Source organism: Gouania willdenowi, chromosome 8 (assembly GCF_900634775.1).
Source record: "Gouania willdenowi chromosome 8, fGouWil2.1, whole genome shotgun sequence".
Classification (NCBI taxonomy): domain Eukaryota; kingdom Metazoa; phylum Chordata; class Actinopteri; order Blenniiformes; family Gobiesocidae; genus Gouania; species Gouania willdenowi.
The window spans coordinates 18601395-18626926 of record NC_041051.1 but is presented as its reverse complement, the minus strand read 5'-3'; the positions used below and the strand labels follow the sequence as shown (position 1 = coordinate 18626926).

The following is a 25532-nucleotide window of genomic DNA, read 5'->3' as shown; positions in this document are numbered from 1 at the left end:
TGTTGATAGGGTTCATAAATATTTATTGAGTGGTGAACACATTGTCATTTTGAGCTCCACAACAGCAGAACAAAGTGTTCTTTCTCAGTGTCTTCTGTTGTCATTTGATCCTGACCATCCATTTCAGACACCTAAAGAAAAAGCACAAAAAATCAATTAACAGACACTATTGAACACATGTAACTGTGCACTTTCACAGCTTCCTTCTACCTTTACTGCGCTCCTTAACAGTGAATTGTTTGCTCCTCTTCTCCAGTGCATTCGATGCGGTGCAGGTATAGCTCCCTGGGAGTAGTGAGGTGGAGGTTACAACCGCCTCGTCCTCAATCCTCTGTTGCATGGGATTGGAGGACTGCCAGCTGTAAACAGGAGCAGGGTTTCCTGTGGCAGTGCAGTTTAGAGTGATTTCATCTCCTGCCATTAAGTCCAAAACCTCAGCTTCTGGACTGATGAACGCTGGAGGAACTGGAAACGTGATTAAAGGCATTTACTGTTAACTACTGCAGACGTGTCAGGGCATGATTTTAACATCAACGTTGGCTTAATGACTCACAGTACACAGAAGCATTGAAAGGCTCGGAGGCCACAGTGGGAGGCGGCTGAGGTCCCTCTGGGCCAAGCTCCAGCTCTGCCACACACTTGTACTGTTCCCCGTTCTGCTCTTTGGTTGGAGTGATGACGAGGATAGAGGAGACTTGGACAGGTGAGGAAGATGTGAGATCAGAGAAGGAGTGATTGTAAACCTCACTATCTCCTTTATACCACCTCAGAGTCAGGTATTGAACTGGAGCGATGTTCTGAACCTCACACAGAAGAGAGTACTCTTTCCCAGCGATCATGGAGCCGGTGTGGTTCACCTGCCTGATGGAGACACTATCTGGGACCTCTACACGAATGACAAAAGATGAACTTTTTAACCTGACATGCTCAATTGACTTATTTACCTTGACGGCAGATAACTCACTGTAAAGAACAAGGTTGAGTTTCTCTTCACACTGTCTCGGAGCAGTGAAAAACACTCCATAGCAGATGGGCTCCTCTATCCAATCAATGAGGCTGTCCACCTTCCAGTGGACGGAGCGTTCCTCTTGTGTTTGGGAGGCGCTGATGGCCGATTCCCAACCCAGGACTCGAACTGGCCGAGTAGCCTCACAGCTAACAGACACCGGGTCCCCAAAGCCCACCACAACCCTCGAGGGCTTCAGTACTAGAGAGCAACCCTCACCTGATACTGAGACACACAGCGCTGATTAAAAAAATTTAAAAAACAGCTGTGGGGCTGTAAAGTTTAAGATTCATATTTAAGTCATTAACGTACATCTTATGTAACTAGATACACAACACTGATCAAATCAGACTTAATAAAGGAGGAGGTATTTAGGTAGAGTTGGGATCAATTACAATTGTAATTGCGTAATATAAAAAATCTGTTGCTGTCATAATCATACTTAAATTGTTTAGATAATTGACTTTTTAATTGTAATTGCCATGAAAATTCCATAAAAATTCTCAATTTTAATTGAAACTGAGGAACCATGTTACAGTTCTATGTAGAGTTCTACACATATGTAGTAGTTAACAATTATTAAATATGTTTCACATCAAGCTTTCTCATTTTTAAAAATAAAATCGAGGGGTATAAACCAAAAATATTAAAACCCATATTTTCATTGATTAGGGAAGACTAACAAGGTAACCAAGAGATAGGAAAGAAAAGATTATATATATATATATATATTACAGCTGATTTTTGACCCATTACCATAAGAGATGCTAACAGAAAGCTAACACAAGAGAAAGGTTAATTTTTATTAGATTATTTACTTCAGGCTCAGTAATTGGAATTAAACTTTAGTCATCGAGAAAGTATATGTAATTTACATTTTCAGGATAATAAAGAGTTTTAATTTACTTGTAATTGGAAAAAATACTGATCACTGTAATCGTAATTGAATTGCAATTGAACATGGATAATTGAAAATGTAATTGTAACTGACCCTAACCCTGTATTTAGGTATAGCTACTTTCACATAGTTTCAGTGAATTTGAGGCAACGTTTTTGTCCTTTATCTGCTAACTGACAGGCAGTGTCCGTTCCTGAACAACACAGCTTGATTTACTTTAAAAAATCATTAAAACAACATTAAAAACGAATTAAATTCATCTTAGATTGTTAAATTTAATCAGCAGCCAGTTGTAAACTTACTAAGGGAGTGACCTCTAGAGTTGAGATGTTAAATAAAAGTTGTTTTTTTTAATCCAAGCATTCGTGTCAAACTTAAATCCGTGTAAATCAAAATCACATTAAGCCAGAGTTTCGTCATCACAAAGCTGCTCTGTGTAAATCACAGAGCCAAACACAATCCAAAACCTCACCAAACAATATCCAACATCTTGTTTGAGTTCCTCTTACCTGAACAAAACATGCAAAACATGAAAATCCATCCCAGAAAGTAGTTTCCCATGATGGTATTTTCTGCACTGAGCCGTCGATTATGAGGCGAGAGAGAGAACATTCCAACTTGAGCAACCTTGGCAACTCTGCAGGGAACTAGATGGGAACAAAACACAGTTCCCTCCCCAGCAGACTTTTGGGGGCGAAGGGGGTGAAAGGGAAAGAGGGAAAAATTAACAGGTAGGAAGTCCAAAAACACAGCACAATATTCAGCTCTGTATAACTGCTAAGAATATTAGTAATGCCTTACAGCTGCAAAAAAACAAAAAAAAACCAAAAAGAAACAAAACCTCAGGAATAATCTTCAACCACCTACAACAGATTATTACATAATGAAAGGATTGTGTTGTTTAATAATGCAGCAGTATTAACAGGTTGGGCACTAATGTGGTTAAAACTCTTCTTTATTAATTGCATATACATCCATTTGAATTTCCTGAATTAAAAAAAAATAAATTAAAAGCACAAAATTAGTCCAACCTTTCACGTTGTTTATCCCAAATGAAAGTGAATGAAACACGACCATGGATGTAGTTAGTGTATGCTGTTTAAATGTGGATTTAACCTCTAATCAGAATCACAGCAGGATCTGAAAATACTGTTATTGTTGCTTGTATGCTATAGTGTCTAAACACCAATCTTTATAAGAACCCAGCAGGCGGGAGCATGTTCTAAAGCTGCGTGTAGCTTGTGGGACACATACTGTGACAAGAATGTAACACAGCAGCATAGGAAATCAAACCAAAACTACAGCTCGAGATTGCGTAATCAAAGACTTTGTCGTTTAAAATAAGTCTATGTTCTAAACTCAAGCGCACACTCATTTCACAATTTACTACCACAATGTCACGGTTACTCCACGACTAATTGAGGAACATCCTTCAAACTGTAAAGCACACACAGAGTACACTTCTGTTTTGTAGATCAAAAAAAGTGGTTTATTGGCTACGAAAAGCACAATCAGAGAGTTCCCTTTACATTCACTTTGTTCAGGGCTAATTAGTATTGCAGTCTCAGCAGTGTTTAATGTAAGCCAGGCTGAGTGGGGGCCAAAGGAGCGACAAAAGGTGGCAGGGAAACGTAGACGCTGGTTTGACTTTGCCTCACTCAGTATTCTGCCTGTGGATGTCACAGACAGGAAGCTGGCTTTGTTACACACAAACACACGCGCGCACACACACACATACATATATACAAAAACCATCACATATGAAGAAAAGTTAATTTTTTTCAAATAGAAACAAAACAAATAAAAAAAAAACTTTTTTTTTTTACAGGTACATACGACAAAAAAAAACAGCAACAACACAGGCTTTGGTCTCTTACAATCAATAAAGTGATCAATTGTGGAAAGCTATTTGAGCATAAATGTAACATTAGTGATATCATCCATAATTAAGCTCTGCTAGTGCACGAGTACACTTTACAAGTGAAGCAAAAAGGTGTCACGAGTAAGCATTATATGATAATAAGGGGGCGGGGAAAAGCCAATACATTGGTTTTTACAAATTATACAACCAATCAAGGGATAACCCGCCTACTTCATTTTCATTAGGTCTACTCATTCTGTTGTGGCATTTTTACGAGTGAGTCTTTTGGCTTTAGGAGACTAAAAACGGTCTACAGTGAGATTTTACTGTAAGTGTATTAGTAGAACTAGTAAACAAAAACATTTGTTCAATTAATAAAGGTTTTTGACCTAGTATACCTTATTAATTTTACCAACTAGTTATTAGATTTGGCTTTACTAGTAAATTGTACTCGAGTAGATGCATTACAAATTTGAGTAATAGTGGAGGTTAACGCTAGTGGATATGGTTGATATCAAATACGCTCAATCAGCTTTCCATAATCTATTATTATTCAGTGAAAAAAGTCATACATTACAAAAAAAGCATTAACAGTGTATTCAGTAACAACAAAGACAAAGCAATTCATTCATATCGTAAAATATAAAAAATATGAATCATGTAACTTTTGTAACGATGCTCGATTGATGAGCAAACAGAACATTTACTGTCAAGTTTCTCATATTCCTCCTCGTGCTAAATTCTAATTTTTTTTTTAATTATTTTTTATATGTACCTTGCGTGCCTTTGATTATTAACTATGTTTTTTTTTTATCCAAACGTATTTGTCAGTGTGACCTGTGGTTTCTCCACTTTCAACTAAGGTTGTTTGTTGTTTGCTCAGGTTAGTCAAAGTTGGAAGTATAATGTATAAAATAACAAATAACAAATCACTCGAATATCCAAATAACAGCTTGTAAAGAAATCCCAAAAACTTTCTGTGGCACAGAACCGACTTGTGGATTCTAGTACCATTGTAAGTGAGATTTATCAAAAAGAAAAATAAAGTAATAATACCGTGTAACCTGAAAGTACCTCAACACAATGAACCACTCACTCTACAACATTTCTTTTATGTCATATCTTTCTGAAACTTTTAAGAATGATTAAAAATATATATAATTATTGTAACACTTGGAAAATCACTGCAGTGACAATTTCTTTCTCTCTCTTACATTGTTAATAAAATGTTCACAGACATGAAGGCATTAGAGAGTTCTGGGAAACTAACTCACTTTTTACTTCCTTTGGGGGAATGAACTCTGACTGGAAATACCCTTTCAGAATAAGAAATGAGCACATCTGAAGCCGTCACGGGGCTGCAGTGAAGCAAATGAAAACAAATATATGCTGAGGGAAACTGCACAAATGACCCTTCAAAGTAATGTTGTACTTATATTGATTTTGCACCACTTTTTCACAGGTATAAAGCCCATTTGTTTTGGTTTTTTTTTCTTGAAATGTAACCTTTAAAGCTACGGTTGGCAATTTTCTCCAGATACACTTTTTAAGTTTTTGGCTGAAATTGTCTTTATGTCCTGACAGAAATCAAGATCTTATGTCCTCTGAAAAAAGAACGAAGAAAATCCATCATCTGTAGCAGCTTTAAATCTGTAATACCTTCGACCAATGGGAAAAAAACTAACCGTTTTTTTTTTTTTAACCAATCATGTCTCCCTGTCTCCCTGCTCGTTCTAGATCCCTCGCATGCGCGAGCTCACACTGAAAGCGTGTCACCGCTGACAGAGTTAAAACAGAGTTTTTGGTCATGTTTTTTAACATATATAATGGTAAAGTTTAATGTTTACTTACTGATGAATGAGACATGAGACAGCAAAGTTTCTATACAATACAAATAAATGGACTAAATGGACTTGATTTATATAGCCCTTTATCACCACACTGATGCATGTGAATAAGGTAGTTTTCCTTCTTTTACATCATAAAAGTGCTATTTAGGTTTCATAAACATGTCCAAAGTGTTTTTTTCGTTGATTCCCTCAATTGTTAGTTAGAGGGTGATTTGCTCCTTTCTTACTGCAGGGTGAGCCCAAACACCTCGCTCCAATTTCATGACGCGTTCCCACTTTGATGACGAATTTGACGCGGCACAGAGCTGGAGAAGCCGCGCCTCCAGGAAGCTCTCTGCTGTGATTGGCATGTAAACAGACACGCCCAAAAAGGTGAGCATTTCAGCGTCCTTCGCGCAGTGCTATGTATGTATTTTCTACAGCCTATGTATGTACCGGTGAACGCCCCACCCCCACGCTCTGTCTCGTGTTTTTAAATCAGCATGAGCTCAGCTACGGAGTGGGTGGGAGGAGGAAGTCACTGTCCCGTCTATAGACACGCCCACTCACTCAAATCAGCCTGTTTGTGTAGAGTTGCTCAGAAAGTGACTTTTCAGAGGCTAAAACTCTGGAAAACAGGCGAGTTTGGGAAAATAAACCTCAAATACTATGTTTTTGGGGTTCTTAGAACAAATAGAGATGGGTGAAAAATAGCGTGACGTGGGACCTTTAATACACAAAAAGCAAAAGACAGTGGCTAGCACATCTAACTCACAGCAAAAAGGTCCTGGTTCCAATCCTCAGGAGTTTGCATGCTCTCCAGTGCTTGCCTGGGTTTCCTCCGGATACTCCGGTCTTCTCGTACCATCGTATAACTTATGATTATTCAGAGTTGCCTGTAGGAGTGAGGGGTTCAGGTGAGGCATTGACTCCTCTGGAGTCCGATGTACAAATTTATGAACCCAACACACGACACAGTCTCACTCCCACACAGTCATTAAATGTATTGAACAGACTGTGGAACGTCAGCATGTGCAGTACGAGTGTAATCAAACATGTATATTGACGATATAAAGTGAGACAGCACTGGACAACAGTCAATGTGTGTTACAGAATGACGTCCCAGGTAAAACAGCTCGTCTCTGCCTCCTTTTGCCCTTTTCCCATTGATTTACAGTAAATTATTTGTATTGTGCAAAAATTCAGACAATGACTAGATGAGAAAAGCACCACCTGTTCTTTGCATGAACTTGGTATACTCATGTAGCTGTTTTTCTTTCAAGCTTTGGTTTTCAGGGCAAACACTGACTTATAGTGCCACATACTGCCCCTAAGTGACAAAGAGGAATATTAATTTATCAACTCTGAAAGACAGACTATTAATGTCAGGGTAGAGCAGATAAAAGACCAAAGAAACCATCAGGTTCCCAGTTTAGAAAGACGGCATGTAGGTCTCTATGAGTGACAGTAATAATAATAATGCATGTAATAATAGTAGTAGTAGTTTCATGTTAATTAGTACGTTCATTAGCCTCTTGCTATGTTGCTAATTATGTAGTGTCAAAAATAAAATAAAAACGTAGCCTCCATAAAAGACAAACGTATTTGTTTTTTAGTTTTTCTGAGCTAGCAACTATTTGAATGTGACGCATTATGTCATGTATATAATTTAACTCTTTATTTTAGTTGTATAATTGCGATAGCGCAAGATCACACATTAGCCTTGGGATTTGGGAGTTTATTTACAATCTAGAGTAGACAGTAGTTTACTAACCAATAATTTCAAGCTTCATAACCTTCTGCCACTTCCTGTTTTTTATAAAAGGAACCTTGACGAGGTATCTTGTAACATCTCCATTTCAAAATGTGCACCATTTCTTCATTTAATAGATTTTAGAAAGAAGGAAAACTACCTTGTTCGAGTTGTGAGTTGGGTTGTGAGTCCAATGCCAAACAAATTCAAAGGACTAAGGATCTCTTCTAAGTTGGAACAAAGTCAAAACAAAATTAAAATTTAAAGTAGCCCCTCGGGACACAGCAGCATGAAGAGGAGCTGTGCTTTCACAAACAAATTACCCTTTCTGCGAATTTTCAGTTTGGTGATACAGTCGTTCATATTAGTGAATATTATGGGACCAGCTGATGAGCTAAAATGCATTATGCTAAAGCAGTCAAAACAAGAAACATAAACCAACCGAACAAAAAAACCTATTGAACTCTGAACTTGTTGAAATCAGGCTCACACTGGACCCATTGCGGTAGGTTGTCCTCTGGTATAGCTGAGTTTGTTGAAAGAGAACGTGCCATTGGCTGTCACGAAAAACAGACCGGCCACAAGTAGGAGGACTCCCAGGGTCACAAACACTCCAATTAAGACTGCAAAGGTTGTGCGATCCCCTGTGAGAGATGGGAATTTCTGTTACAAATCTATGTGTGTTCATTAGTTTTAACAAACAGGAGCGATTCTCTGCTCGTGATAAACAAAACAAACTGAAACAAAGATTAAAGCACAGAAAGCAGCCATTAAAATCCCTGCAGTGGTTCCAGGAGGGCTCCCTATAGGGGAACAATAGCATTAAACAGGATGAAAAGCAAGAGTGGACTGTGATGCTAAAGTTATGAAACATGTGACCACTGCTGACCTGTAGCTTCGATAACAGTGACATTTTTGGCGGTGCTGCCCAAAGAGTTGGAGGCCGTACATGTGTAGATTCCTGGAAGTGGGAAGGCCAGGCTCAGACTGGATCCATTAAGATTAGAATCCTTGTTCGTCTCCTGTGCGGGGTGAGGGATTTTCCAGCTGTAAACTGGTAAAGGGTTTCCTGTGGCTGAGCAATCTAAAGCAAGTGTTTTATCTGCTTGAGCTTCGACTGTTTCATGTTCAGGCTTGGCAAAAGTTGGTGGGTCTGGACAAAAAAAAAATATATACATTATCAACAAAACAAGCAAAAAGTGACAAATATCTGCTTAGAGATTGAGACGATGATGTAAACTCACAGAGAACAGTCATCGAGTGGAACTTTGACAGCATGATGGGTGGATTTTGCTCAGGAGAACTCAGGTTGAGCTCTGCTTCACACCAGTACAGAGCACCGTTGTCTTCTCTATCAGCTGTAAAACTGAAGACGGAAGACTTAGTCACGGGAAATGGTCTGGTATCATTGAATGTTTCAGTGTGGATGATCTGGTTTCCTTTGTGCCACTGAACAGAAAGGCTCTTGGCTGGTGCAACACCAGCGATGTTGCACCACATGGAATATTGTCTACCTTCCTTCACACTCCAGGTCCCAGACATGGAGACACTGTCAGGTGTTTCTACAAGTACAAGAGAAAAATGTCAGACAACATTAAAGACTGTTTTGATTTGATATGTCTCAGATTAAGTGCTACACTTACTGTAAACAGTGACTGGTAAGGTTTCCACACACTGCTCACCATCAGGTAGGCTGACATAACACACCGGCTCAATGACCCAGTCGTTCACCACAGATATATTGAAAGGCAGATTAGAGATTTTTGGTGTGAGGCCTATTCCTCCATAGACAGACTCCCAGCCTATTCCATCCACCTTACTGGTTGAGATGCAATTGGCCATTAGTCGGTCTCCAAATCTCACCACCACTCTGGAGGGGCTCAGCTTTATCGGACAGGAAGCATGCACCAGCGATACTATGGAGAAACAGGAAGAGCTGCATGACGTCTAACTTAATGAGACCACAGGATTAAAAATACACCTTTATCTCAAAGTGGACATGTTAAAAAAAACTAAAGTTATTCACCCAGCTATATAAATGAAGATCACCGAGTGCTGAAACTTATTGTAGCACACCAAGCGCCAAATATCCCCTTGGCAGTTATCTGGATCAGTGATCCTGATCATGGTACAATAATTATTCACACTTTAAAGGCTTAACATGTTTATCCCCCATTAATAAAGACACAGTAGGTCAAAATGTATTGGACATCTCCGATAAAATGCCCAATCCAGATTCAATCCGGATGAATCTCTATTACATAATTGAGGAACCAACCAGACATATAGGGCTGTGTATTGCCTGGCATCTGGCGATACGATTTTTTTTTTTTCATACATATGACTTAAGAAACAACTAATCTGTAAATGTGTACACCTTCATAAGAACAGTATGTATGAAAAATATTTTATTGGCATAGTTTACAGTCAAAACATTGGCTTTAACATGCCATGTGACTATAATAAAAAAAAATAACATACAATCTGCCTGTGGCTTGTAAACCAACTTTGACTTTAGTGCAACTTAACTGAGGTATATGCCTATAACAACAAATAAATGCAGAAAGTTAGTACTTTCTTTTTAGATTTTTTTTAAAAAACACAAGCTTGTCAACATGTCCAAGTTTCAGAGCACTTCTTTGTGCAGTTACAATGTCTCCTGCAGTTGAAAAGACTTTCCTGGTTAAATAAAGTTAAATAAATAAATCACTCAATCAATATAGATGCATTTAGAATTGATCCCAGAATCACGCAACGTAACATCGTGATATATCGCCTCAATCAAATTTTTTCAACACCACAACAAAACAGATTCAAATTTCATAGTCAATTACGAACAGAAGATATTACATTTTGAAATTTCGCCAATAATGAGAGGTACAGATTTTTTTGATTTTTTAAATCCAGAATCAGTATATTGATCTGCATCGCCAACATATTTTTGGAATCTTCCATGCTGTAAGGTCTATCTTTGGTTAAAATTTTGTTACAATCCATTTAGTACTTTTGACGCAATCCTGCTAAAAGACAAACAAATAAATAAACGTCAGTGAACACATCACTTCCTTGGTTGAGGTAATTATACGTATCTTTGAAATGTGAAAAACCAAAAGGCCGTGTGTGCGTAAAGGGGAACTGCCTTAAACACAATATCTGTAAAGTAATGATTGAAACACACTCAGGAAGTGCAAGTAAACTCAAAAAGATACAGGTTAGATTTACCTGTATTTATTTTATTTTTTTTAAATCTTATTAAAATTGCATTTCTATAACTTATGTGTGGGCCTTATTCAAAGATAGGATAAAAAGGGATGCATCAAAATTAAAATTCTTAGCTGAAAACCAATGGTCTGAGTTTACCTCCGTACTAAGATTATAACCCTAACCCTAACATAATCCAATAAACAAATAAAACACGTGTCTGTTCATTTTGAAAAGAAAAATAAACAAAAATGATTTTTTTTTTTTTCTTCTTTTTTTTTTTTTAGCAAAAATTCATGCGCATGTACAATCTCAGTGCGATGTACATGATACCGGAAAGCAAAACACTGAAATACATTTTTTTATTTCATTAATAGTACCATTTAATATATGGCTATGATTGAGTAATAACCTCACTAAAATCAATGCATTACAAATGCATACATTAATATTAATGCTTCAACAAAAAAAAATTATGAAAAAAACGCATGAAAATACTATTAACGCACTGACATTCCATTAATGTACAATATTAAATTAAATTAAATTAAATTAAAAAATAAAACATTTAACTTGATCCCACTCGTGTGCACATGAAACAATGCACAGGTGGGCTGTTGTTGAAAGATAACTATTTTCACTCAGATCATTTTCAAGGAGCCAATTAAATATATTGCATTTAAAATGTGTGAATTTATAACATATTATTGAATAAAATAACACAACCCATGAAGGTGTTTTTTAAAGCTGTTATCATAGGGTTACACACTATCTGAGAATTCCGCTTTTTTAACAGAATTTATCCTTCTTTGAGGCTGAGATTATTTCCCTGTTTCTCTCTGGTTATTTATTTCTGATATATTTAAATATGTTGATCAGTAAATGGCTTGTCATTATTTGTACGTGAATGCAACGCAAGTCTCTCCAAATCACGGGAGCTCAATGAGAAAACCTGAAAAAGTAAAGCTAAGAAAGTGAAAGGTTTATACCAAGAATACAGATTAATACAACGTATCGAAACAATCCTAGATGATGCAAATAAAATGAGTAAAATAATAAAGATTATTAAAAAAAAAAAAAAAAAAAAATCTTTCAAAGGTTAAAATTCAAAAGTAAACAAGTCCAGTACGTTACCTGTACATGTGATCAAGCTGCTCAACACAAACAACAAAGTCATAGTTTCGTTTCCACCGCCTGATAAACAAAAAGAAAGATAACAAACTGCTCCAGCAGCAGTAAAGTGTTTCTTTAATGGTGTCGCTCCGTTTCCACAGCTGAAAGTAAAAGTATAATGGGGCGTTCACGGACTCCTTCCCCCACTGGGACTACCTCCCTTCAAGGTAATAATTACTCACTGGGATCAATCAATGTGCTCTGGAAGAACAATATCCCTGTTGATTAATGTCCCTGGTAGTTAGCGAGTGTAAAGTAAATATATTTTTGAAAGTTTTGCTGTAACTTTAAAAAGCAAGAGTCCCCAAAACCCCGTCCCTTTTTCTTTCCCTCTCCTCCACCCTCGCTCTAACCTGGAGTTTTATTTTGAAAAGAACAACTTCCGCATTCTCTCTTCATTCATTCGCAAATTAATAAACACATCGTTAGAATGACATCTTAACAAATCAGTGAGGGGCTACAAAGCCCTCCGAAGCAAGAAAGTACATTTTTGAGATTTAAACATGTTATGAACGAACCACAGAAATACACACACATACAGATAATGTTCCATTCATCAGGTGACTTCCGGTTTCAAACTAAATTTGTCAATCAATCTTTAAGATTTATAGATGGATGTTGTGGCTTTGCATGCCTTGTGAAATATATCCAATTTAACTGTGTAAAGCAAAAAAATCACCCAAATGTTCTTTATTTGATATTTGGTTGCAAAAGGCTGTAAAACTATTTACATGCTGGCACAACGTCAGCAAATCACCACATAAAAGTCACCTCTGAATTCATGTAATGAGAACCACATCAAGAGTTGGCACTTTACGAGTTACTTTAAAGTCTTAGGAGTTTTTAGGATTCATATAAATAAATAAGGTTGTATTTATTATAGAACAGGCTGAGAGGATGACAATTACCTTGTGATTAAGGTCGTAATTGTTTTATATCACTGCTTGTAAAATAACTTGTAATTCTTTATGTGTAAAAGGTGCCATTTTAAACATTTGTTCTAACTTCTAACATAAATATAGGCCATAGCGAACAGTCACAGTTGTGAGTCTAACCACTTACCTCTCCTTAATTACAAACGTACTTACCCGAAGGTGCCTTGGCCTGTGACATGCTATTTAAATGAATGACATAACACTGTTTTGTTTTTTAAAGGCACATTTTTAATAATAAAATATTGCTTACTCCAATCACCAATATTCACATCAATATTCACAAACATGTTGGCATTCCCTTTGCCTGCTTCATCTGCGCATTGCAGTCTATTTCCATAAATAAATATGAAGTTTTCCCTTTACAAATCATATCAATAAGAATATACAGTTTAAAACAGCATCAGGCTGGAATATCTGCAGTCAAGCTAACAAAGGCAAACATAAGTGGGAGAATTTGTCCCACAAGGCCACAGACTGACACAATATGGCACGACAATGGTGCCACAACCTCATATAGATGTGCACAAACAGTTAATAAATGTAGTGAAGGCACGAGCAACTTTGGCAACAAAACTTTTCAGATCCACTCATTATAGTAACAAATTTCTCATACAATTATGCATTACAGTCAAAGTGAAAGGTAATTAATGTGAAAGGCCGTCTTTATATTACAATGTGCAGGATATAGTAGTGTGTTTGCTGTGGGAAGTAGCTACTGCTACGCGAAGCTTTGGGGTAAAATAATGTACATTATTTAAAAAAAAAAAGAAAGCATCAGTAAAATCAAGGTAACATAACAAGAACTATAAGTTAAGGTTTCCCTTATGTGCACATGACAAAATCTCTCTTGTAAAGATGATTCTGTCCAAACTTTCTATAGTCCTCACATTGAAAATGGGTGAATTCCAGTAGTACTTACATGTAGGCCTGCCTCAAGCCAAAGCTGAACAAACAAACAAACAAACAAACAATAAGTGACTTTTGGCACATAGAAAAGATGTCCAGTGGCTCTCTGAGTGGTATTCAGTCTTTGAAGCAGAATCCGATGGCAGAAAACTGCAGCTGGTCAACCATTCCTTCGTAATGGCATACAGCATCCAGCTGCACTGCTAGGTCAGTTTAGTCATGGGGAGCGGCAGGTCCCAGCCATTATGGGCCACGTTGCCATTGTGATTGCTGAGTTTGGGGTTTTTCAGACTGTAGCGTCTCATCTTGGTGTTCTTGTAGTAGATTGAGTAGATGAAGAGGAAGATGGCAGAAATGACAACGACTGTGATTGCCACAAATCCAGCGATGAGTGGCAGATAGTCCTCTGTTATAAAAGAACATTTACAGGAGTTTAAAAATTGCATGTAGACTTCTCAAAAACATGGGTAACACTTCACATGAAGTTTTATACATAAAGGCTATGAAAAAAAGGTCCGCACAACTGCGCAGTTAGCTCCCAATTTTAATTCATTTACACCAACTTCACGGTTTTTGGTGTAAATTAATTAAAATTGGGAGCTAACCGCGCAGTTGAGCGGACCTTTTTTTCATTGCATTTTTGGACCTTTTGATCCAGCACACTGCTTCAAAAGGGATGTGCGTGTTTTTTGATTGTCATACAAAAAGGCCTTCGTTGCCCAAACTCCTAAATAACCTCACTAGATCCCTCCACCTAACCCAAAAAGTGCCAACATATCACCAAAGGTGTCATAATTTAGTGAACGACACATAATGACGGCCTAATGACAGCCTTCATGACACCTTATTCATGCTAATGACAGATAATGAGAGCATAATGACAGCCTTAGGTATAAAACTTCAAGTAAAGTGTTACCAAAAATAGTGTTTTCTGTTCATTTCATCTGTGGAAAAAATAGCACATACTGTACATGCATACATGATTAAAAAGGATTTGGCAGCAGACTATCAACAAAAGGTTAAAAGTAAAGTGGCATTATTTCATGTTAATTACAGCTCTGAATACTTAAAAAAAAAAACACAACAAAACAACACATGTTTTCTGAATATCTATTTCATGTTTTGCTCTTTAATTTTTTGAATTTTTATAATAATTGAATGTTGTAACGGTTGTAGATGGGGCTGGGGATTAGTGATCCAAATGGAATTTTTTTGGCTCAGTAATACTTGGGTCTTACTCTATGTATATACGATATGATTGTTTTGCATGGTTGGTTGAAGTAATTTAATTTTCCTCCTCGTACTTTGGACACATGGAGACGATTGTTACGTTGACATTTATGAGTACATGTGTAGATGTTAGATAACCCAAAATGTACTGTACCTTTTAAAATCACTTCCACTACATGTATCTTAGAATCTATGTCATTAATGGCGGTGCAGTTGTAGAAACCGGCCTCGTACACTGTGAGTTTGCCTTCAGACACATGAGACACTTTGTCCGAGCTGTAAAGCCACAGGATCTTTGGAGGTGGGTGACCGTCAGCCTCACAAACAAGTTCCTCTGGGTAACCTTGGAACACTGGGATGGTCTTTGGAAGCTTGGTTGTATTGATGATGTGTTTATCTTTGATGACGAATTTGACGCGACACAGAGCTGGAGAAGCCGCGCCTCCAGGAAGCTCTCTGCTGTGAGTGGCATGTAAACAGACACGCCCAAAAAGGTGAGCATTTCAGCGTCCTTCGCACAGTGCTATGTATGTATTTTCTACAGCCTATGTATGTACCGGTGAACGCCCCACCCCCACGCTCTGTCTCGTGTTTATAAATCAGCATGAGCTCAGCTACGGAGTGGGTGGGAGGAGGAAGTCACTGTCCCGTCTATAGACACGCCCACTCACTCAAATCAACCTGTTTGTGTAGAGTTGCTCAGAAAGTGACTTTTCAGAGGCTAAAACTCTGGAAAATAGGCGAGTTTGGGAAAATAAACCTCAAATACTATGTTTTTGGGGTTCTTAGAACAAATAGAGATGGGTGAAAAATAGCGTGACGTGGGACCTTTAATACACAAAAAGCAAAAGACAGTGGCTAGCACATCTAACTCACAGCAAAAAGGTCCTGGTTCCAATCCTCAGGAGTTTGCATGCTCTCCAGTGCTTGCCTGGGTTTCCTCCGGATACTCCGGTCTTCTCGTACCATCGTATAACTTATGATTATTCAGAGTTGCCTGTAGGAGTGAGGGGTTCAGGTGAGGCATTGACTCCTCTGGAGTCCGATGTACAAATTTATGAACCCAACACACAACACAGTCTCACTCCCACACAGTCATTAAATGTATTGAACAGACTGTGGAACGTCAGCATGTGCAGTACGAGTGTAATCAAACATGTATATTGACGGTATAAAGTGAGACAGCACTGGACAACAGTCAATGTGTGTTACAGAATGACGTCCCAGGTAAAACAGCTCGTCTCTGCCTCCTTTTGCCCTTTTCCCATTGATTTACAGTAAATTATTTGTATTGTGCAAAAATTCAGACAATGACTAGATGAGAAAAGCACCACCTGTTCTTTGCATGAACTTGGTATACTCATGTAGCTGTTTTTCTTTCAAGCTTTGGTTTTCAGGGCAAACACTGACTTATAGTGCCACATACTGCCCCTTAGTGACAAAGAGGAATATTAATTTATCAACTCTGAAAGACAGACTATTAATGTCAGGGTAGAGTAGATAAAAGACCAAAGAAACCATCAGGTTCCCAGTTTAGAAAGACGGCATGTAGGTCTCTATGAGTGACAGTAATAATAATAATGCATGTAATAATAGTAGTAGTAGTTTCATGTTAATTAGTATGTTCATTAGCCTCTTGCTATGTTGCTAATTATGTAGTGTCAAAAATAAAATAAAAACGTAGCCTCCATAAAAGACAAAAGTATTTGTTTTTTAGTTTTGCTGAGCTAGCGACTATTTGAATGTGACGCATTATGTCATGTATATAATTTAACTCTTTATTTTAGTTGTATAATTGCGATAGCGCAAGATCACACATTAGCCTTGGGATTTGGGAGTTTATTTACAATCTAGAGTAGACAGTAGTTTACTAACCAATAATTTCAAGCTTCATAACCTTCTGCCACTTCCTGTTTTTTATAAAAGGAACCTTGACGAGGTATTTTGTAACATCTCCGTTTCAAAATGTGCACCATTTCTTCATTTAATAGATTTTAGAAAGAAGGAAAACTACCTTGTTGGAGTTGTGAGTTGGGTTGTGAGTCCAATGCCAAACAAATTCAAAGGACAAAGGATCTCTTCTAAGTTGGAACAAAGTCAAAACGAAATTAAAATTTAAATGAGCCCCTCGGGACACAGCAGCATGAAGAGGAGATGTGCTTTCACAAACAAATTCCCCTTTCTGCGAATTTTCAGTTTGGTGATACAGTCGTTCAGATTAGTAGGGCTGCAGCAAACGATTATTTTAGTAGTCGAGTATTCTATCGATTATTCTGGCGATTAATCGAGTAATCGGATACAATTTTTTTTAGATTTCATTAAATTTCTTGAACTTAATTTAATAGTAATACATGGCAATGACAATAACAGAAGTCAGTTAAATGAATAACCAATTCAATTCCTCTTAAGATAATTTTTTTTATTGGCAGACTTAACATAGCCGAACTGGTAGCTGCTTCTTTCAAGAAAAAAGAGTGCATTTAAGTTTCATTGGCATATTCTGTATTTTAAAGATGACAAAAAAAAGTTGACAAAAAAACTGAAACATATTGCCACATTACACTCTTGTTTTTTTCTAAAGTACAAAAATAAATAACAGTAATTTCAAATTACTTTTTAAGAAGGTGTAAAAAAAAAATTAAGATAAAACTGAGGCATAATAATAAACATTAATGTCTTTCTCCATACTGTGTGTCTGTGTGCGCGCTCAGCTCTTTAAAGGAGCCTGTGGTTGCAATGAAGGAAAGTAAGCATATCAACATGCTCAGAACTGAGGCTCGCCCTGCGCTTCGATGCAATATTCCCTGCTGCAGAAAACAGGCGCTCTGATGGCGTAGATGTTGCTGGGATACACAGGAAGGACTGTGCTAGCTTTGACAGTGTTGGATAGCGCGCTGCATTCACTTTCCACCATGACAGCGGATTCTCCTTCTTGGATAGAGGATGTTCTCCAAAGTACATCAAAACTTCCTTCTGGACATTTTGACTCAACTGCTGCTCCTCATCCTCTTCATCACTGGTGCTTGAGTCTGATGACCCCAGTATCTTTTCGAGCAATGATTTAGCACTAGTTAATGGCTTGTCTTGTGTTGTGATGGGAGACCCAATTTCACTTGCATTCTTCTGCTTCGCTTCCTTTTTGGCAGCAAGTGCCAGGGTTTGTACTGTGCTTTGGACCTTGAAAACTTCATCAGGAGACAGGAACTTAAGTTTCCTAAACCTGGGATCTAAAGCAGCAGCAAGTAAGATATGGTTGGATTCAGGTTGAAACACATCTAGTCCTTGCCATCTTGCTGTGATCTGTTCTGTCACATCAGTTTGGTATGACTTGACTGGTGCAGTCTCAAAGGCTGGAGTCTGTATGGACTTCTTAAGACTTTGCACAAGCTGTGGAAGTGCAGAGAGGGTAACATATTCTTGCCCACTCAGAAATACAGTTGCTCCTTCAAATGGCTCAAGGGCCTGGTTCAGCTCCTGAATCACATCCCACTGTTCAGGCTTGAGATCAAGGTAGTGTTTTCCTCTTGGTGTCACTGCTGGGTCAGATAATGCAGCAGTTACTGGCCATCTCTGTTCCAACAGCCTGGACAGCATGTGGAAAGTACTGTTCCAGCGAGTGCTTACATCCTGCACCAGCATGTGTGACGGTGTGCCCATTTGCTGCTGCTTATCCTTTAGTTTGGTGCATGCTAGCTCGCTCTTCTTAAAGTGTTCAACAAGACATCTTGCAGCAGCTACACACTTAGAGATAGCCTGGTTTTTCTTCAGAGCGCCCTGCACCACCAAGTTAAGCGTGTGTCCTGCACATCGCACTGATGCCCATCCATTTTTTTCAGCCAAAATCTTAGCTGCTGCTACAACATTAGCACCGTTGTCATGGACAACAGCTTTGATTTTTTCTGGTGAAATGTTAAACTTTGCAATAACATCCTCAATCCACTCTGCAATATTTGTAGCTGTGTGTCTCTCTTCAAGTGGCATTGTTGTCAGGCTGTGGGACTCCATTCCCCAGTCCTCCCCAAGAAAGTGGCACGTCACACCCAGATATGCTTCTGTAGCAACGCTGGTCCAGATGTCGATTGTGAGAGCGATGCTGTCGGTCTCTTTTAGCATGTTTTTTAACTTGCCTTTAATGTCCTCGTACTTTTTCTCCATAATTTTCATGAAGTAGGTTCTTGAAGGAAGCGCATAGTTTGGATTGAAAGCGAAAATCATCTTCTGGAATCCTTCATCCTCCACCATGGACAGTGGACGCATGTCTGTGACAATCATGTTCAGAATGCGGTCTGTGAAGTCAGCAGCTTGCGCAGTTGAACATGACGGAGCCCTCTGTACAAAGCTGTCCAAAGTACCACTCTGCGATTTACTGGAGAAAAACAAAAAGTAGTAGAGTATAATTAATTTTGTTATTTATTCATTGATTACCAGGCCTAAATTAATGGCAAATGTACATATTATGATGTGATCTACAACTGATGACCCTACTCTCTGCAATAGAATTAAAATGAATAAAGCCAATATATTGTCATAAAATAAATACCTAAACAAATAAATAACACGTTGACCAGGTCTGACAACCTCGTGTGTGCGCGCGCGCCTGTGTGTGAGTGAGATATAATATGAGACATAATCATAATAATCTCGTCATGTGGCCACTACAATTATTTCCCCTGTTAATCAGCCATTATTCGGCTACGTGTATGTTATTTACGTGCCGTAATCTCCAATCACTGATCTAAATCAGTGTTTTTCAACCTTTTTTGAGCCAAGGCACATTTTTTTCATTGAAAAAATCACGAGGCACACCACCAGCCAAACATGTTAAAAAATGATACTCTGTAGCCTATATTAACAATATAGCCATTCTCATCAAAGTGTCTTGAATAGGAATCAAATAAACACAAAGAATAAAGGACTTTATCATCATTTGTATTTCTTCTTTCAAATAAAAAGTGCACTTATCATGTCCACTTCAAAAATACAGCTTGAACATAACAAATGAAACAACAATGTGGTCTTAAAGGGACTGAAGCGATGCGATTACATTAAAAATCAATGTAAATGACGCAACGTCAATTTATCCCCCCCTCAGCGACGCGACTTGCATGATCAAAGTTGAAAAATTTTAACTTTTTAAGCGACGTGAAGCGATATCTCCCGTCCTCCACTGTCTGTAGAGCGGAGGCAGCAGCCCCTCCCTCCCGCTCCCGCTTCAGTGCTGACGGCTGCAGCGGAGGCTGTTCTACTTCCTCAAAGTATCAGGTTCAAAATTAAAGCGGTAAATTTCTTTAAAACCACAGTAACTACTGATCAAACACATTCTGAGTGAAGTCATCCTTTAATATCTCCGTTAAGTTGATCATTTAACCGTAGAAGCGGAGCAAGAAGGAAAAAAAAAGACGTCATCAACACTCTCTCTCTCTCTGTCTCTACCCTGTTACCGGGGCCACACCCACACCCACACCCACACACACACACACACACACACAGTTCCCTAGTGATCGCGTCGCTGGAGCGATGAAATGATGGACTGACAAAAAAGCACCACTATGTGCAAACTACCGATCAGGGACGATTTAAGGCAACGGCATCGCTTCCGTCGCGTTCGGTGTGCACGCACCTTTATTCACTACTGCAGCACGGACACTCGACAATGGTATATTATTTGCAGATAATAATTAATATGTTTTCAAATTTTTTTTTTAGACCAATTAGGTGAAATTGGATAATTTCCCACGGCACACCTGACGATCTCTCGCGGCACACTAGTGTGCCGCGGCACAGTGGTTGAAAAACACTAATCTAAATTAAATACTTCTGTGAACGTGACAATAACATTAGACTTACCTGTTGGATCCGCTCGGCAGACTTGATGCATAAAGCGGATGCTTTCGGCTCAGGTGTTGTAGCATTGAAGTAGTGCTGTTATGGTATGCTAATTCTGTTTTGCAGTACACGCATTGTACTGTATTTTGCTCCCGTTTTAGTTTATAATGGTCCCACACTTTCGACAGTTTACGTCGTTTTCTTTGCTCTCCTTGTCGCTCGTCTCCCTCGGTCTCCGTCTCCATTTTGTGTTCCGCACTTTGCGCGCACATGTAGGCATCAAAAGCGGAAGTGGCTTAAACGAAGCATCGAGTCAGAGAATTTTGCCTCGATGCATTTTTGTAATCGAATTACTCGAATAACTCGAGGAATCGTTTCAGCCCTACAGATTAGTGAATATTATGGGACCAGCTGATGAGCTAAAATGCATTATGCTAAAGCAGTCAAAACAAGAAACATAAACCAACCGAACAAAGAAACCTATTGAACTCTGAACTTGTTGAAATCAGGCTCACACTGGACCCATTGCGGTAGGTTGTCCTCTGGTATAGCTGAGTTTGTTGAAAGAGAACGTGCCATTGGCTGTCACGAAAAACAGACCGGCCACAAGTAGGAGGATTCCCAGGGTCACAAACACTCCAATTAAGACTGCAAAGGTTGTGCGATCCCCTGTGAGAGATGGGAATTTCTGTTACAAATCTATGTGCGTTCATTAGTTTTAACAAACAGGAGCGATTCTCTGCTCGTGATAAACAAAACAAACTGAAACAAAGATTAAAGCACAGAAAGCAGCCATTAAAATCCCTGCAGTGGTTCCAGGAGGGCTCCCTATAGGGGAACAATAGCATTAAACAGGATGAAAAGCAAGAGTGGACTGTGATGCTAAAGTTATCAAACATGTGACCACTGCTGACCTGTAGCTTCGATAACATTGACATTTTTGGCGGTGCTGCCCAAAGAGTTGGAGGCCGTACATGTGTAGATTCCTGGAAGTGGGAAGGCCAGGCTCAGACTGGATCCATTAAGATTAGAATCCTTGTTCGTCTCCTGTGCGGGGTGAGGGATTTTCCAGCTGTAAACTGGTAAAGGGTTTCCTGTGGCTGAGCAATCTAAAGCAAGTGTTTTATCTGCTTGAGCTTCCACTGTTTCATGTTCAGGCTTGGCAAAAGTTGGTGGGTCTGGACAAAAAAAAAAATATATACATTATCAACAAAACAAGCAAAAAGTGACAAATATCTGCTTAGAGATTGAGACGATGATGTAAACTCACAGAGAACAGTCATCGAGTGGGACTTTGACTGCATGATGGGTGGATTTTGCTCAGGAGAACTCAGGTTGAGCTCTGCTTCACACCAGTACAGAGCACCGTTGTCTTCTCTATCAGCTGTAAAACTGAAGACTGAAGACTTAATCACGGGAAATGGTCTGGCATCATTGAATGTTTCAGTGTGGATGATCTGGTTTCCTTTGTGCCACTGAACAGAAAGGCTCTTGGCTGGTGCAACACCAGCGACGTTGCACCACATGGAATATTGTCTACCTTCCTTCACACTCCAGGTCCCAGACATGAAGACACTGTCAGGTGTTTCTACAAGTACAAGAGAAAAATGTCAGACAACATTAAAGGCTGTTTTGATTTGAAACGTCTCAGAGTAAGTGCTACACTTACTGTAAACAGTGACTGGTAAGGTTTCCTCACACTGCTCACCATCAGGTAGGCTGACATAACACACCGGCTTAATGACCCAGTCGTTCACCACAGATATATTGAAAGGCAGATTAGAGATTCCTATTTTGAGGCCTATTCCTCCATAGACAGACTCCCAGCCTATTCCATCCACCTCACTGGTTGAGGTGCATGTGGCCATTAGTCGGTCTCCAAATCTCACCACCACTCTGGAGGGGCTCAGCTTTATCGGACAGGAAGCATGCACCAGCGATACTACGGAGAAACAGGAAGAGCTGCATGACGTCTAACTTAATGAGACCACAGGATTAAAAATACACCTTTATCTCAAAGTGGTCATGTTAAAAAAAACTAAAGGTATTTACCCAGCTATTAAATGAAGATCACTGAGTGCTGAAACTTATTGTAGCACACCAAGCGCCAAATATCCCCTTTGCAGATATTGGCAGTTATCTGGATCAGTGATCCTGATCATGGTACAATAATTATTCACACTTTAAAGGCTTAACATGTTTATCCCCCATTAATAAAGACACAGTAGGTCAAAATGTATTGGACATCTCCGTTAAAAAAAAAAAAAAAAAATCTTGATAAAATGCCCAATCCAGATTCAATCCGGATGAATCTCTATTACATAATTGAGGAACCAACCAGACATATAGGGCTGTGTATTGCCTGGCATCTGGCGATACGATTCGTATCCCGATACATAGGTCATGATACGATACGATATGTCCCGATATTAAAGTATAAGGCGATTGTTGCGATTTTTTTTTTGATACATATGACTTAAGAAACAACTAATCTGTAAATGTGTACACCTTCATAAGAACAGTATGTATGAAAAATATTTTATTGGCATAGCTTACAGTCAAAACATTGGCTTTAACATGCCATGTGACTATAATAAAAAAAATAACATACAATCCGCCTGTGGCTTTTAAACCAACTTTGACTTTAGTGCAACTTAACTGAGGTATATGCCTATAACAACAAATAAATGCAGAAAGTTAGTGCTTTCTTTTTAGATTTTTTTTAAAAAACACAAGCTTGTCAACATGTCCAAGTTTCAGTGCACTTCTTTGTGCAGTTACAATGTCTCCTGCAGTGGAAAAGACTTTCCTGGTTAAATAAAGTTAAATAAATAAATCAATCAATCAATATAGATGCATTTAGAATTGATCCCAGAATCACGCAACGTAACATCGTGATATATCGCCTCAATCAAATTTTTTCAACACCACAACAAAACAGATTCAAATTTCGTAAAGATCAGTCAATTACGAACAGAAGATATTACATTTTGAAATTTCGCCAATAATGAGAGGTACAGATTTTTTTTTATTTTTTAAATCCAGAATCAGTATATTGATCTGCATCGCCAAAATATTTTTGGAATCTTCCATGCTGTAAGGTCTATCTTTGGTTAAAATTTTGTTACAATCCATTTAGTACTTTTGACGCAATCCTGCTAAAAGACAAACAAATAAATAAACGTCAGTGAACACATCACTTCCTTGGTTGAGGTAATTATACGTATCTTTGAAATGTGAAAAACCAAAAGGCCGTGTGTGCGTAAAGGGGAACTGCCTTAAACACAATATCTGTAAAGTAATGATTGAAACACACTCAGGAAGTGCAAGTAAACTCAAAAAGATACAGGTTAGATTTACCTGTATTTTTTATTTTTATTTTTTTTAATCTTATTAAAATTGCATTTCTATAACTTATGTGTGGGACTTATTCAAAGATAGGATAAAAAGGGATGCATCAAAATTAAAATTCTTAGCCGAAAACCAATGGTCTGAGTTTACCTCCGTACTAAGATTATAACCCTAACCCTAACATAATCCAATAAACAAATAAAACACGTGTCTGTTCATTTTGAAAAAAAAAATAAACAAAAATGAATTTTTTTTTTCTTCTTTTTTTTTTTTAGCAAAAATTCATGCGCATGTACAATCTCAGTGCGATGTACATGATACCGGAAAGCAAAACACTGAAATACATTTTTTTATTCCATTAATAGTACCATTTAATATATGGCTATGATTGAGTAATAACCTCACTAAAATCAATGCATTACAAATGCATACATTAATATTAATGCTTCAACAAAAAAAATTATGAAAAAACGCATGAAAATACTATAAACGCACTGACATTACATTAATGTACAATATAAAATTAAATAAAATTAAAAAATAAAACATTTAACTTGATCCCACTCGTGTGCACATGAAACAATGCACAGATGGGCTGTTGTTGAAAGATAACTATTTTCACTCAGATCATTTTCAAGGAGCCAATGTGTGAATTTATAACATATTATTGAATAAAATAACACAACCCATGAAAGTGTTTTTTAAAGCTGTTATCATAGGGTTACACACTATCTGAGAATTCCGCTTTTTTAACAGAATTTATCCTTCTTTGAGGCTGAGATTATTTCCCTGTTTCTCTCTGGTTATTTATTTCTGATTTATTTAAATATGTTGATCAGTAAATGGCTTGTCATTATTTGTACGTGAATGCAACGCAAGTCTCTCCAAATCATGGGAGCTCAATGAAAAAACCTGAAAAAGTAACGCTAAGAAAGTGAAAGGTTTATACCAAGAATACAGATTAATACAACGTATCGAAACAATCCTAGATGATGCAAATAAAATGAGTAAAATAATAAAGATTATTAAAAAAAAAAAATCTTTCAAAGGTTAAAATTCAAAAGTAAACAAGTCCAGTACGTTACCTGTACATGTGATCAAGCTGCTCAACACAAACAACAAAGTCATAGTTTCGTTTCCACCGCCTGGTAAACAAAAATAAAGAAAATAAACTGCTCCAGCAGCAGTAAAGTGTTTCTTTAATGGTGTCGCTCCGTTTCCACAGCTGAAAGTAAAAGTATAATGGGGCGTTCACGGACTCCTTCCCCCACTGGGACTACCTCCCTTCAAGGTAATAATTACTCACTGGGATCAATCAATGTGCTCTGGAAGAACAATATCCCTGTTGATTAATGTCCCTGGTAGTTAGCGAGTGTAAAGTAAATATGTTTTTGAAGGTTTTGCTGTAACTTTAAAAAGCAAGAGTCCCCAAAACCCCGTCCCTTTTTCTTTCCCTCTCCTCCACCCTCGCTCTAACCTGGAGTTTTATTTTGAAAAGAACAACTTCCGCATTCTCTCTTCATTCATTCGCAAATTCATAAACACATCGTTAGAATGACATCT

The 25532-nt window shown here is 38.1% G+C and overlaps 1 protein-coding gene across 1 annotated transcript in view; it reads right to left on the bottom strand.

Annotated features, from left to right (window-relative positions):
- Nucleotides 1-193: 193 nt before the first annotated feature.
- Nucleotides 194-25532, bottom strand: part of LOC114468254 (uncharacterized) — a 44271-nt gene continuing 18932 nt past the window's right edge. The window contains exons 12-28 of the mRNA XM_028455041.1: nt 25055-25206; nt 22288-22560; nt 21889-22206; nt 21533-21796; nt 21134-21287; nt 17513-19158; nt 14947-15189; nt 13822-13968; nt 11683-11850; nt 8991-9263; nt 8592-8909; nt 8237-8500; nt 7840-7991; nt 2414-2678; nt 965-1246; nt 554-886; nt 194-465 (exon numbers count right to left, since the gene is read on the bottom strand). Coding sequence (XP_028310842.1) covers nt 194-465; nt 554-886; nt 965-1246; nt 2414-2678; nt 7840-7991; nt 8237-8500; nt 8592-8909; nt 8991-9263; nt 11683-11850; nt 13822-13968; nt 14947-15189; nt 17513-19158; nt 21134-21287; nt 21533-21796; nt 21889-22206; nt 22288-22560; nt 25055-25206 — 5524 coding nt within the window. The remainder of the gene's footprint in view (nt 466-553; nt 887-964; nt 1247-2413; nt 2679-7839; nt 7992-8236; nt 8501-8591; nt 8910-8990; nt 9264-11682; nt 11851-13821; nt 13969-14946; nt 15190-17512; nt 19159-21133; nt 21288-21532; nt 21797-21888; nt 22207-22287; nt 22561-25054; nt 25207-25532) is intronic.